Raw genomic sequence first — 13260 nt, forward strand, 5'->3', positions numbered from 1 at the left:
ACGAAACACAAGCATCAAGAATTTCTTCTTCTTCATCCTCCACTTCTCCATGCCCCTTGTGCTCTTGTCCTGCGTATTCGAATTTGAGCATCCTGTTCAGTCGCGTTCCACGATTCATCTGAAAACTGAGGGTACCAGCTTGTGTCTTACATTCTTGATACGACTGGCTGCATTTGATTTGTCTTGTTCGTTTTGGGGCCGGTCGATAAGCTGCGCGAACGGAAGTGGTTAGAACAAATACAATTACAAGCAGTGGTGATCAATTGAGACTCATGTGGATTGTAGACCGACCTTTCTCATTAACTGTGATACAATGGGACGTCACTAGATGACCACTCATACGTTTCACGTTTCGTTGAAGATTCTTTTCCTCTACTTCATCGATGTCGTCGTAAGACCTCTTTTTCCGTTTTCCCTCTCTGCGCCTTGACGCCTGAAGAGATTCTTGATCAGCCTGAGCCAAGATTTGCTCGATGTCGTCAATGATGGCCTCTGCTGCTTCGGAGAAAACAATTTTGTCGGTGTCGTGGGCTAGCTGAGATAGTCGTTGGAGGGCTTCCTGGAGGCCGTCTTCTGCGACCGCGGCATTCGGTGCCATGGAAGCTCTGTCATCTCGGCTGGTGTCTTCTGAAGTCTGACGAGGGAGATCTTCGGTAGGGGCCATTGCTGCATGCGCTACTGACGAGGCTGGTGGAAGACGCTCCAGGAGAAGTTCAATCTTACGCTGCAAATTTGCGTTCTGATCGACTGACAGGCTTGAGAGCTCTTGCATCTTATCTCCTTGTTGTTGAACAGCATTGGTACAATTCTGAAGCAGAGAATGTGTAGTCTCGTACCCTTTCCGCATGGAACCAGCTAGTGTTGTCGAGAAATCTTGGAATTTGTCCCCAAATTGTTGAAAGGAGTTGGAATGATTCTGAAGTGAAGAGTAGGTAGTCTCATGACCTATCCGCATAGAATCAGCGAAGGTCGAGGCCGACTCCCTACGGTGCTCTTCGTGATCTGTTACTAATGCAATCAGTCTGTTTGCCAGCATCTGTACATCTTCGATCCGGTTCCTGTCACAAGGTGAGTCTCGCGGCTTCAAGGAGCCATTCAAAGTTATACGAACCCTTCTAGAACTCGCAGTTGAAGCTGTAGGGTAGTGAGGTGGTCCTGCACAAGTCGTGACATCCTGTCTAGTTCTTTCTCTTGAATCATGCTCTTCACATTTTGCCATACCACCGCAGCTTTATTGCGCTTCTGTGGGGATAGCTTTTCCAGCTTCCGGCGAAACAGCTCCAGATTCTCGGTACATTCCCTGACCAATTCGGGCAAATCATTTGACAAATGGAGACTGTTGCTGCTAACAAGCTGCCCAAAGACTTTCGATAGATTGTGAACGTTAGACGTTGTTTGTCGTATCGTTTGCGGGGCATTCTGGATGCTTGATATTGTGGTATACAACCCTTGCGAAGAATGCAAAGCTAGGCCCAGGAGTGTGACAATACTAGCAGCTGCTTCCATCACCTCTGATTCTGAGCTGACGCGCGGCTGCCACGGTAGCCTTGTCGAAATCGGTATTGCACGTACGCTCCTGAGCACCCCCAAGAGATACCAACGATGGGATCTTGCGGGATTGCTTCAACTTCTCAAAAATGATGCCATTGGCGACGGAATGCATCAAATGATATGAAGTCTGATTGTTGTTGGAGAATAATCGACGACACGGGTGCTCCGAGCCTCCGAGCCTCAAAGCACCGCCGATCCATCCTTGCATTGGTTTGCTTGGCTTGCAGGCGCCACAAGGCAAATTACAGGCATCCAAGACCAATGAGATGCCGTGCGGGGAGACTTCCCCCCCCCCCCCAACCGCCCGAAATCATTAAAATAATGGGTACAGGGACTCTGGAAGATGTTCTGGTGAAGACAAAGCATTTCCTTCAGATGCTTATCGTTTCGCTCAGGCTGGAGATGTCACAGGCCTACAGTACCTTTACATCTCTGGCAAACGTCCATTCACGACGCCAATCCAGAGGAGGGTCAGAGCGCGTTGTTGGTAGGTTTCCCAGTGTGAGGGAGCATGGCATGATTTGCGGAATCAGATGTACTCACGTCAAACAGGTCGCGATTTGGTGTGGTCAGGCCTAGTTCATACAATTCCTCCTAGACCACGGCGCATCCACCGAGGAGACGACGTTCGAAGGCCTGTACGAAAGTCCCTCCCTTTGATTCTCCCGAATACTGACCTGTAATAGGGAGACCATTGATGCCGCTTTTCGACACGTATATGGGAAAGTCAGTCCAAATGCACCACTCATTTCCCACCTTATGAACCTGGAAGACTACCTTGAAGATCAGCAACTATCGCTTGCCCACCGGATCGTACTAGGCCGATCTTCAAGGGATCTCCAAGAGGTACTGAGAGACCAACCGGAGCTAGCCAAAGCAACGGACTATCATAATCGGTCTGCCCTATGGTGGGCTGCTCTTCGCCATGACATCCATGCATGCAGGACACTACTATGCTTTAACGCAAACCCGAACAACGCAGATTACCAAGGCGAAACTCTCATGCAAAATGATGCCGGAACAAGTTACACCGAGATCCTAGAGATGCTTGTTACTGCTGGTGGCTCCATAGGAAGTGATGACGCCCTCAAAGAGACACCTCTTCATTATGCAGCTCGCTCGGACAGCCGTATCGAGAACACATACTTCTTGCTTGGGAACGGTGCCAATGCCAGCGCTACGAACGCCAATGGCGTGACGGCAATGCATGAAGCTCTACAAGTCGACGCTGTGGACACTGCCGAGCTGCTCATCAATTATGACGTCAATCTCAATGCTGAGGATATGTATGGGGATTATCACTGGCACCTTGCAATTACGTTGTAAGCACCAAATATCCTTGAACATTTCATCGGTGCAGGATACGATTTGCACATGCCTGGAAAATACGGAATGTCAATCAACGACTACCTTCAGATGTATCCCAACTCAGATCTCGAGAAGCTTTGGATGGAGAAAGAAGACGTCTCCAATAATCCGGGATTGAGGACCTTCGACGTAGCTTCGAAACCTTGGGACCTGATCGACCCAGCAGCAGTCCTTCGAAACATCTTCACGTCTTCAGACTCACCTTCAACGCCATACAAAATCCGACAATTGAGTCGAGGATTTACATCATGGCTGACACCCTTACTGTGGGGCGATTAGGTAGGCAGTCCGCGGAATGTCGCTGTTGAAGAAAGCACGGGTACAACAAAGGGAACTGTGGACACCATCTCCTTAATCTCTTCTCATTCTTGGTCAGCATGTCACATCAAAGCGTGCTATATTGCTGGACACTAATCATCAGAGACAGCTGGCCAAGTGGCTTCAGTCTACGCCTTACGAAAACTTGGTGCTTGCCTTGCACTTCCACAGAAACTCCAAAGGGTGCCGCAACATGCATTCCTCGCAGAGCTGGGAGATTATTACTCAAGCCTTACCCTTCTGCTTTCCAGCCAATCTTCGACCGTCTACCTCTGCCAAGATCCTCTCTGGGTCGATAGTGATGTATTCTGAAGATACATCAGATACATGGGAAGCTTAGGCAAAGCCGGGTACTTCTTAAAATCGGGAGTGTTGAGTAGAGAAACACCAGAAGGATGTCAGCCTCAGATCTTAAATCGACATTTGAGCAACAGAAAGAGTACCGCGCTAGAGAAATACTATCTTTGAGGAACGCCATTGCTACAGTCCGCTGAAGTGGACTGGGTGTCTGCCTTGGAGTGGAAGCCAGTTCCTATTGCAGCCAAATCTCGGCTGCCAGGCCATGAACTTGACATACACAAAGGGCTTCAATTCACATGTCAGCGGATTTAAAACAGCACAATAAACTCGCGAAGTCAATAGAGGCTATCCAAACGTCTCGACATAGTATAATCTTGCTACCAACCGCCCTCTATGTTCTTCTCAATGATAGTATTGTAATTTTCCTGCATCATCTCCCGATGGCTATCATTATCACCACACTCTCCAAGATAATCCCACATATCGATTGCACTCTCTCGTCGGCTGTCACGATCTTCCTTTTGTCAGCTAAACACTCACTTAGATTTAACTCAGAGTACTTACCAGACGCGACATCTGTACCAGAAGTCTTGTCGATAATCGCTGATGCAGGAATACCATAGAGACAGATGTAGGCCCCGTGAATATGCTGCGATGCACGCTCGGGGATCTCGACTTGTAGCTTTTCCACCAGGTCGCTAAGCTTGAACAATTTCATGCCCTCCAACTTGTCTGTGGAAATGGTACAAAGTGCCCAGTCACCTTTTCCACCACGGTGGTTCCAAGGCTCCTTGCATCCCCAATTCTCAGCGTGCTCACGGTTAGAAAAGAGAGAAATGAACGGAGAAGCATCCCGATTGCCCCATGTGAAATGTTTCTCGATGGCCTGCGTAAATTTTGTCTCATCAGTAAAGCCAAAGGTCGTAGTGGTATCCTTGGCTTTAAAGCCTGTTTCTGTGGAGAAGGTAGTATGGCTTTGTGAGTACTGGATGCGGTAGAGCTCGCTGGGAGGGTTTGAGCAGATGTATTGGTCCATGTTGGAAGGATGAAGCAATGCTTGGAAGCTGGATGATGTCTGCTCAGAGGAAGGTGGAAGTATTTGTTCTGACGCTTGGTTGCAGGAAGGCAATATCAGGCGAGCACGTTAGGCTCAATTGAGAGAGTGCAAGCGGCAGTCACTAGCCGCCATGTTGAGCAAACAAAGCTTGAACATTCTATTTTGCAGTACTGGGAGACCCTCTTCTCTATCCTCCTATTTGAAGCATGATCAAACACGTCTGATCAGTCCCAAGTACCCGTGTAGCTACCAAAATCTACGTCAGAAGTAGCCCGTTATTCAGTGCAACAAGTCTCATAAGAAGACCCTTCGTACAAACTAGTTTCATTCCAATGGAACGTGCTTCAAAGTCCAGACGCCTACAGATCCTCAATTGCAGTACGGAACAGCAAGGGCTAGGGCGCTGATCACATCAACCGGACACTTGCGGTCCTTTGTACTCCTCAATCGCCCACATCAGATTTTTGCTGACTCTGCACCCTAGACTATGGCTATTTTCTAGCATACCTACCTAGCATCACCCTTTCACAAAGTATCGACGCTCAGGTAATGGTCAAGACGCAGCCTTGCTACTGTTCTCCAGAACCCTGTCTTAACTTATTGATCCCTGACCTTCCAATGAAGCCCATTGATTCCTCGTTGCCTATTACACCTCTGCTCGCTGGATATTGGAATATTCCTCGATCAGATTGAAAGAGCTTGGAAGCCGGTCAATACATTGGCTGCTGCAGTCACTCCAATTTCTAGCTTGTGACGCTATACGGAAGAGATCGAGCAAGGGAGAAGTCGCCTTCATCTTGCGTCTTTCTAAACTTGGCTGATCCTGGTGTAGGTATGATCTCACGAAGTACGCGGACAACGCATCACAATTGAGCCCTCAACAGTCTAATAGCCTATGTATCCTTTAAGCAAATATCTCCTCTGTCATTAACGCCTATCTTTGGACGATTATTCGGCTATCTGCAGCAACAAAGAAAGAGAGTGTGCATCCACTAGGACAAGGCCCGATGGCCCAGCATGATTCAAAGAACTCAAGATCTGATGAGGTAGAGAGAATTGCCCTGCAGCAAAGGACATCAGCCCTGTTGCAGAGTGCACATACGGATATCAGCAATGCTGTCTTTCAATTGTCTGGCTAGCATCGACAAAAATCTAGTTCATTGGTGAAGGGCATGGTTGGGATGCACCTACAGGAAGAAGAGAATAAATAAGAGGGTTCATTTGACCTATTGGCGAATTGGGAGTCGAATTAGCTGGACTTTAACAAAGTAGGAGTAGGGATCCCCAATTGGCAGGCAGATCTCAGGGGAAAATTACTGCCCTAACGCTAACGCTACAAAGTACCTTGCTAACTATACTTGGCCTAGTCTACAGCTGGTCCTGAGGACCTTGGGTCGCTCTTTGCAGCGTAAGTTTGTGTAAAGCCTAATACAAGGGAGCGGCGCTTGTATGGCTGGACTATTTCTTCGAACCTTGTTAGCCTTGTAGATAGAAAAACAGGGTAGTTAGTGTACCACGAAAGATTGAGAGAGACCAGCCTCCAATGAGAATGTGCTCATGCTGTCGCAGTACTAATTGTGGAGGTCAAGTCAGGGATGGAGAGGGGTATGGCTACCTCAGCGAAGTTCGCAGAATGATATGATATGATTACATGGGATGCAGAAGAGGTATGCTCTGCCCACATGCGTAGAAAAAGATCTTCTCTTGGCATTATCCGCGAATTGATAATACCACCTCGCTCGCTTCTAGCCCTACATCGATGGGGGAGAAGTTAAGCTGTGACAACCCTTGCACCGCTCTGACCGTCGGGACATCCTCAACAGACACGATATCTCATTGTCCACCTGCTCTTGCAGCAAGAAATCCCTACTAATATCATTACTTCCTAGCAAGGCTTACTCCCAAACCCGCTTTCATTCCGCAAGTAAAGCACGTCAGTCTTGTTCTACTGGTACAGCACAAGTATTGCAGCACAAGTTGCCCCAGCTATCACATACTATATCTCGACCGATAAGCCAGCAACCCTCGTGCATTCAAATAGGCACTACATCCACCTTATTGATCAGCTTTGTACCGTAATTGACGTATCCAATCCACCGGAAATTTTTCAAAATGCCTTTACAATCAATGCCCACGGAAATCATCGAAAAAATCTATTCTATGTGTCTGGAGCCAGGCATGGCGCACGCGTCACCAGTACTTGGCAAGAAGCTCTCGTCAGAGACTATTTACAGAGCTACCATGTTGCACGCATTCTACAATTTCAGAAAAATCGAAGTCTCGCATCTCGTAGACCTGGAAGCGAGATGCAAGAGACCTCACTACACGTTCGACTACTCTTTTGAACTCGCGAAACCTCGAGAACAGCCAAGTCTCCAGGCGCAAATTATGCACACTCGATGGTTCACGTCGTCACGGTTCGAACGCTTCGTCAAGCATATACTTTCGATCAAAACTCACATCGCCCTCTCGAAAATGACCAATGACATTTTTGGGCTCAGCAAACAATTCGCAGATGGGTTTTTTGGAGACTTCGATGTCTTTTCAGTGGGGATTACACGAATGACCCATGCAGGATATCATGTTGAATTACATGGCGTCCCACATCCTCACATCAAGATCAACACCAGGCGACAGACCGTCAGACTTTTCCCCCCAAAGGTCTATGTACTTCCACATACCATCCAGAGTTCTACCAATTGGACCAGAGATCATTTTGATATTCTCAGCGCAATACGCTACTACTGAGCTCCTCGGGGAGCTACCTACTTGAGAGCAATAAGATGTGATCAGAGACTTCTCCGTGAAGCAAAAGAGAAAGCTAAGGATGCTATGGATGAGGTAGTGCGAGCGAGGGTCAGTAGCAGTCCACAGGACTAGAGGAATAGCCTAGTTACCCAGGACTTGGAGCTACTGCGAGCGCCAATTTGGCTCGACAGGGTTGCAAAACCCGTATGCAGATGAGAGAAACAAAGCAAGTGACATGATATGAGGCGCAGCTCTTGATCAGGCCGTTTCTTATGATCACGAGTATGATTCTTAACCATCTGCTATACAAATTGCTACTGTCCCAGGCAAACGAAGACTTGCCATTCGTGCGGATAGGTCAGAATCTGGGTTTTAATGATTTTGCAATGACGACGATACAAAGAGGCACAGCTTGAAGCCCAAAGACCTAAATTATCCACAGAAAAAGGAGGCTAGAGAGCTCTTGCTTCTTGAAGAATCGGCCGTCTGGATTCTGCCAATATAGTCTCACCTCCCCTTTCACTCACCGACCAGGCTTTGCATCGCTCTTCCCTTCATAGCGCTCTTCTTGCATGACACCTCTTTCCTTACGACCCTCCTTGTTTGCAGTATCCATACTGCTATATTTATATATATCAGACCATCTTTGCGCTTTTGAACAACAAAGAGCTTAGATAAACCTCGGAAGACAGCTAAATTGCAACCTGTTAAGCTATTCCAGGCGAAGTGGCGGGTCAGCTAGCAACAATCCAGCCGAATGACCATCCGCTCAATGAGCGATGATGCAAGTCGCTATCTCAGGTGATCCAAGTACGAGAACTCCGCACATAGATTAGTGTTGGCCTGCTCAACCTGCACCACAGGAGCCTCTTGGGTGGATGTAAGAAGAAGGATTTGGCCAGCTCAGTCAGCACCACAGGAGCCTCCTTGGGTGGATGTAAGAAGAAGGATTTGTGCCGTTGTCTGACAAGCCGTCAAGCGTCGCTCGCGGGCCTGGAATTCGTCATCTATCTGCATCGTCAGGCAGATGTCATCCGGCTCATTGACTAGAAAATGTTTTTTCCTCACAAAATCTTCGCGTGGAAGCTGCGCTCACATATTGCTATTGACATCGTTGATCTGCTAGTGCACAAGGTCAATCTCGATCCCGCGACTTGCTTTTGCTTTTTCCGCAACCTTCCCCACCTAACCTGGCTTTTCTTGACAAGCGGCGGCATGCGAGAGTTGAAAGTTCTTGAAGAGATGTCTGCGTAAGAAGGCGCAATGATGCAAGTGATGCCAAAGTCGAGGAGCGTGGGTGACGCAACAGTTCCACGGTAAGCACGCAGGCACCCAAGTGACCAGCTGAGCATTGATCATTCCCTGTTGCATGTTGTTTTGCCGTTCTTGCGGTGGGGTTGGATACCGCCCCAGTCGCAGGTGGGCTCGATGCAAGAGCGTAGATCGCCCTAGTGGGGCTCGGTGTCATCGGCACGGCGTCGGTACTGCAGTTGTTTGATGTGTCCTTGTAATGGCTCCCAAGTGCTTCTGCGTTGTCAAAAATGGCCGAACAGCAAGGCCATCGAAGGCTTGTACTGTGCTGCGGCTGTTCTTGAGGGCCCGTTAAATCCACCCATTGCTGGCTGATTTCGCCTATTGTACGTGCCCTGTCTTGGCTCGTCCGGTTCTGTTGAAAACATCGTGTTATATATATTTATAGCGACATTCAGCTATTTGCTGAATGCTCTCTCGATCAGCTTCCGTTAATCCTGAGTTGACTGAAGTGCCTCAGCTGTTCGCTCTCATTGTCATGTCCATATGCGGCACTGGTGTATGGCGTTCGAAACCTGGGAAGAGATGCACGAACTTTGCTCCAAAAACGATGATCAATCGTCACCGCTGCTCGGTTCTGGATGTTGCTTATGGAAACTCCTTCCTTGGGAATGCTGATGCATCGTACCTTCCCTAAGTGGGTGAGGCTATTCTGATACTGGGTCCAATTGTTGGGCATGATCCTGACTCCACAAGGCTCACACCACTTTTTCCGCTGGCGAGGAACTTTTGAGCCTATGGATCGCTCTGTAAAATCGAACTTTCCAAGACGCCCTTTCGGAATTGCGGATATACTCTGCTGATGCAATATGCGCAAAGCAGTTCTGATGTGGCGCTCCCAAACCCGGATTTGGTACGCGCTCGTCGCGGACCGCGCAATGCTACACATCGTGAGCAACAACCTCCCCCTCTTCTCGTTTGGCGTTTTGACCCCCATGCTACCCCACGACATGGCTTCGGCGTCAAGTTGTTTCTCATGCGCTGCTTTCTCATCTAGAGCTCACAAGTTCTGGTGCATTTGGGGAGATTGTTATATATATATATATATTTAGAGGGACTGTTCCTCGACGGACTTGAAGTCCTTCTGTTGCGATAAAGCTCCACAGATCAGGCGGAGGATATCATCCGCCAACCACGAAGCCATCTTTCCTGGCCCCTTGAAGAACGAGGAGGCAAAGGCTAAGAGCCCGCCTGTTGTTTCGAGATATGCCCGCGGAGAATATTTTGGAGAAGTAGGTTTCCGATGTCCTCCTTTGTTGCTGACCTTCGCGTTGAAGCGCCATACTTCTTCTTCAGGGCACCTAGTCGGTCATGGTTTCCTACCGCTTGCCGACCTCCGTGCAACTAATGGGCGACGAGGTGATTGGCTCGATGTGTGTCTAACACCGCCGGCTTGTCTTACCCAAACGCTCTCGCTTTGAAGAAGTTCTCTGGAAAGCGAGGTCGACCGAAAAGTTCTTTCTCCCGTCGCTTCGACATGACACCATTTTTGGTCGGATGACCTGAATAGCAGTCCAGACGAGTCGTATCTTGAAATGACTCTCCTTCTCAGCCGGGTCGAATGTTCCCCAAAAGATCATTGGGGCGGCTGATCAGCCAATGTGCTCCAACATCAGCAAAGGCGTTGTAGTGGCTGCATGGACGGTTCGCCAGGTTGAGCCATTGTTCGGAGAAGCAGAAAGTGCAATTGAAATTGCGGTCGTGCTGAAGGGCAATTCACCGTTGCGGTTTTGATTGTTCTTGTCATCTTTGGCCTTGAACAGCGAGGCTCGCAGGACTAGTTCTGCCTTGCCGTCCGCGGTAGCCTCGATTGGCAGCAATTTACTCTTCCCTTCCGTGCGATTGGTCGCTGTAGAGCGTTCCAATGACGATTTGGCAAGTGCGCAATGAAAGAGTTTTCATTGATCTGAGGCTGTGGCAGTCCAGCATCCAACGGTAGCTTAGTTGACCAATGAATTAGTGTATACTCTTGGGTACGCCGACTCCTTGTGATCCGCCTTCTGGGCGATCTCGAACTCGGCAGATCCGCACGTGGAGCGTCCATCAACGCAGCGGAGACCGCATCGCTCACCAAAGCCTTCACTTCTCCGGCCGCTTCTAGCGACGATGTATATATATATTTAGAACGGACGGTCTTGGCCGTCTGTAGTGCTTGTCTCCACCCCGAATCCAAGGGATGTCGTGGCTGCGGTCACGGAAACTGTGTTGAGATGCTGAAAGAGCTTGATTTTCTCCGCGTGACCAGGATCATCGTTGTACCAACGCGTATGTTGAACGTATTACAACTGATGTTGACATTCATAGGACGATAAAGAAAAGCAAACCGAGCCGTCGCTCAGAGTGGCCTAAAGAGGCGTTTCAGTTTCCATGATTGGAGCAAACAGCCCGAGCCAGTAGACAAGCCTAAGTCCGTAAACGACGATAGTGTTGTCGATGACTATTACTCTGCGTGCTGAAATGGTGATATCCAGTTCGATATTCATGACACGGTCAAGCTCGGCGGAGGTATTTTGATAATACATCGCGTAAGGGGCGCCGATTTCACATCTCCACGATGCTGAGCCTAGTATACTTCAGCGCGATCTTCACATATTGGGCGCGCGGTGCCACTTTTGACAAGTCTCTGCCGCCTGGCGGTGGTTTTCTGTTGATCGCGCTGTGTCTAGGAGCCGCATTCTTGAAGGATCGCGAGGCGTCGAACTCCGATCGAACGGGTGTCATCAAATATTTCTCTTGCAATCGTCTGCTTCTCTCCCTCGAAAAGACGAGAGATCTAGCTTGAGGGAAGAATTTGGTGGGGTTCAGGTACATCTTCGTTCCTTCCCAGAATGTCTTCTCACATTCAGAGATGCAGGGCAGCTAGATGAGTCAGATTTCAGGCACAAGTTGCTGCGCTTTTGCCAGCACTTTAGCGCCTTGCCATATGTTCCTCGCATGCCGATACATCTGTCTGGCCATGATTTCAGCTTCAGCTGGTGATACAAGCCCCGCCGATCGTTCACGGTTGTCCTTGAAACAGGTCGGGGGTATGAGTTCTATATATATTTAGAGGCTTTCAGACGCTGAAAGCTTGAGATTCCCGTCTTCAGACGGCAGGCGAAGTTTCAAGGTCTTGGGTCGCTTTCTCTGTGTCCGAATTCAATAGCCCGCGCTATCCTCGTCTCTGGTAAAGGAAATGACATAACTTGTTCTATGAGAATGAACTAGAAAGGTCCTCTCCCAACACCTGAGAGGGTTTCTTCGTTCAGATGGAGTGAGGCCATTCTCATAGCCAAGAAGGATCTCACGACACACTAGAAGCGAGCAACGTCTAGCTTTTGACAGCTGGGGTTTCTTGTGCACTCATCTTTCTCTGACCTGCTGGTGAGAGACTCCAGCACCCCCACAGAGATGAGTCTTCCAGACTGTCAGCTTGACACTCTTGATCCCGCATGGCATCGTATTGAATCACCTTGCCTAGTGTATAGCTCATGGATTCTTTCTCCGCTGCTGTCAATCTGACGTTCTCAGGGTTTCCCGGCGTATGTCACTCCCTTCTCGACGGGTCCAATCCCTTCAGGAGCCATGCGACGACTCGCCGAAACACATGTACTAATCGAGGACCTGGTGGAAGATCTGTAGCGTCTCCCAGGCAGTCACGATTTCAGCTGGTCGGCTTGTTCGATCGTCCATGGTTGCAGAGGCAGGTACTCTAGCAGCCTCATGTCCATTAGCTTGGCGGAAAATCTTGTGGTCGAGGGGTATCCCGGAGATATCGCGGCTCGTGGTTTATTGGCTTACCTAGCTGTCCATACGGGTCAGTAAGTAATTGAGCATCCGTGCTTACTGGGAGCAGTTGCCACTTGCAGCTCTGGAAGTCGAGAGAGCCAAGAGGGAGACTCTTTTGCTGATATGATTGTAGGCTTCCAATTAGAAGGAGAGCATACAGGCCGAGGACCTTTTGCGCTGCGTTACGCCTTACGGCGTTTGGTTAAGACGCCGTTCCGGCACTCTCATAGTGGCTGTCCATGGATTTGCGAGCCCATTCTCCATCACAAGATCAGCCGTACCCACAACAAAGAGGCCTTCATTATATATATTTATAAGGAGCATGTCCTTGGGTGAGCTTCGATACCAAGACTCCAGCTTTGGTGGTCGTTCCTGAAATCGATCTCGATATCTAATTGAGTAGAAGGATTTCTCCAGAGTCTTCTACAACTTTCGTCTCGGATTTCTCGATACCGTTCCCGTGGTTCGCCCACTCCCCGACTAGAAGTCATAAAGACGGCACTGAGAATGCCCAACCGAGCGTTCCCTCTAGGACGCCCAGCTCGTCCAAAAAGCGATGTCGCAATGTGCATTTCATCCTGGAGCTGCGCCCCTATCTCGACCTTGAAATAAGCTGCGTGTGACAATGTCCAAGTACCATTGGTCCTCAGTATTTGCGACGTTGAGAAGCTTTGTGGTGCTATCGACAGAAGGAAACGAAGCAGTGATCCCTTTGAGTTCTAGATGCGTTATTCGTGACCAGTCTCAAGGTCTAGCCAGACTTGAATAACGGCATCAATATCTTTATATATTTACTGAGCTAATTTTTTGACGCCGTGGAGCGAGTGGATTCGTCCTCA

General features: G+C 48.9%; 4 protein-coding genes across 4 annotated transcripts; 2 read left to right on the forward strand and 2 right to left on the reverse strand.

Moving 5' to 3' along the window:
- Window positions 1-259: 259 nt before the first annotated feature.
- KY384_000149 (uncharacterized protein) lies at window positions 260-1418 on the reverse strand (the record flags this gene model as incomplete). The annotated part of the gene is made up of 3 exons (XM_044808686.1): window positions 260-1058; window positions 1112-1300; window positions 1351-1418. The coding sequence occupies 3 exons, from the start codon at window positions 1416-1418 to the stop codon at window positions 260-262; spliced, it is 1056 nt and encodes a 351-aa protein (XP_044665439.1).
- An 892-nt stretch (window positions 1419-2310) lies between these two features.
- Window positions 2311-2877, forward strand: KY384_000150 (uncharacterized protein; the record flags this gene model as incomplete). The annotated part of the gene is made up of 1 exon (XM_044808687.1): window positions 2311-2877. The coding sequence occupies one exon, from the start codon at window positions 2311-2313 to the stop codon at window positions 2875-2877; it is 567 nt and encodes a 188-aa protein (XP_044665440.1).
- A 1037-nt stretch (window positions 2878-3914) lies between these two features.
- Window positions 3915-4573, reverse strand: KY384_000151 (uncharacterized protein; the record flags this gene model as incomplete). Its single annotated transcript, XM_044808688.1, has 2 exons — window positions 3915-4051; window positions 4102-4573. The coding sequence occupies 2 exons, from the start codon at window positions 4571-4573 to the stop codon at window positions 3915-3917; spliced, it is 609 nt and encodes a 202-aa protein (XP_044665441.1).
- A 2133-nt stretch (window positions 4574-6706) lies between these two features.
- KY384_000152 (uncharacterized protein) lies at window positions 6707-7383 on the forward strand (the record flags this gene model as incomplete). Its single annotated transcript, XM_044808689.1, has 2 exons — window positions 6707-7234; window positions 7324-7383. 2 exons carry the CDS (start codon window positions 6707-6709, stop codon window positions 7381-7383), a joined length of 588 nt encoding a protein of 195 aa, XP_044665442.1.
- Between the last annotated feature and the right edge of the window lie 5877 nt (window positions 7384-13260).

The sequence above is a fragment of the Bacidia gigantensis genome (genome assembly GCF_019456465.1).
Source record: "Bacidia gigantensis strain McMullin 20006 chromosome Unknown contig_49, whole genome shotgun sequence".
NCBI lineage: Eukaryota > Fungi > Ascomycota > Lecanoromycetes > Lecanorales > Ramalinaceae > Bacidia > Bacidia gigantensis.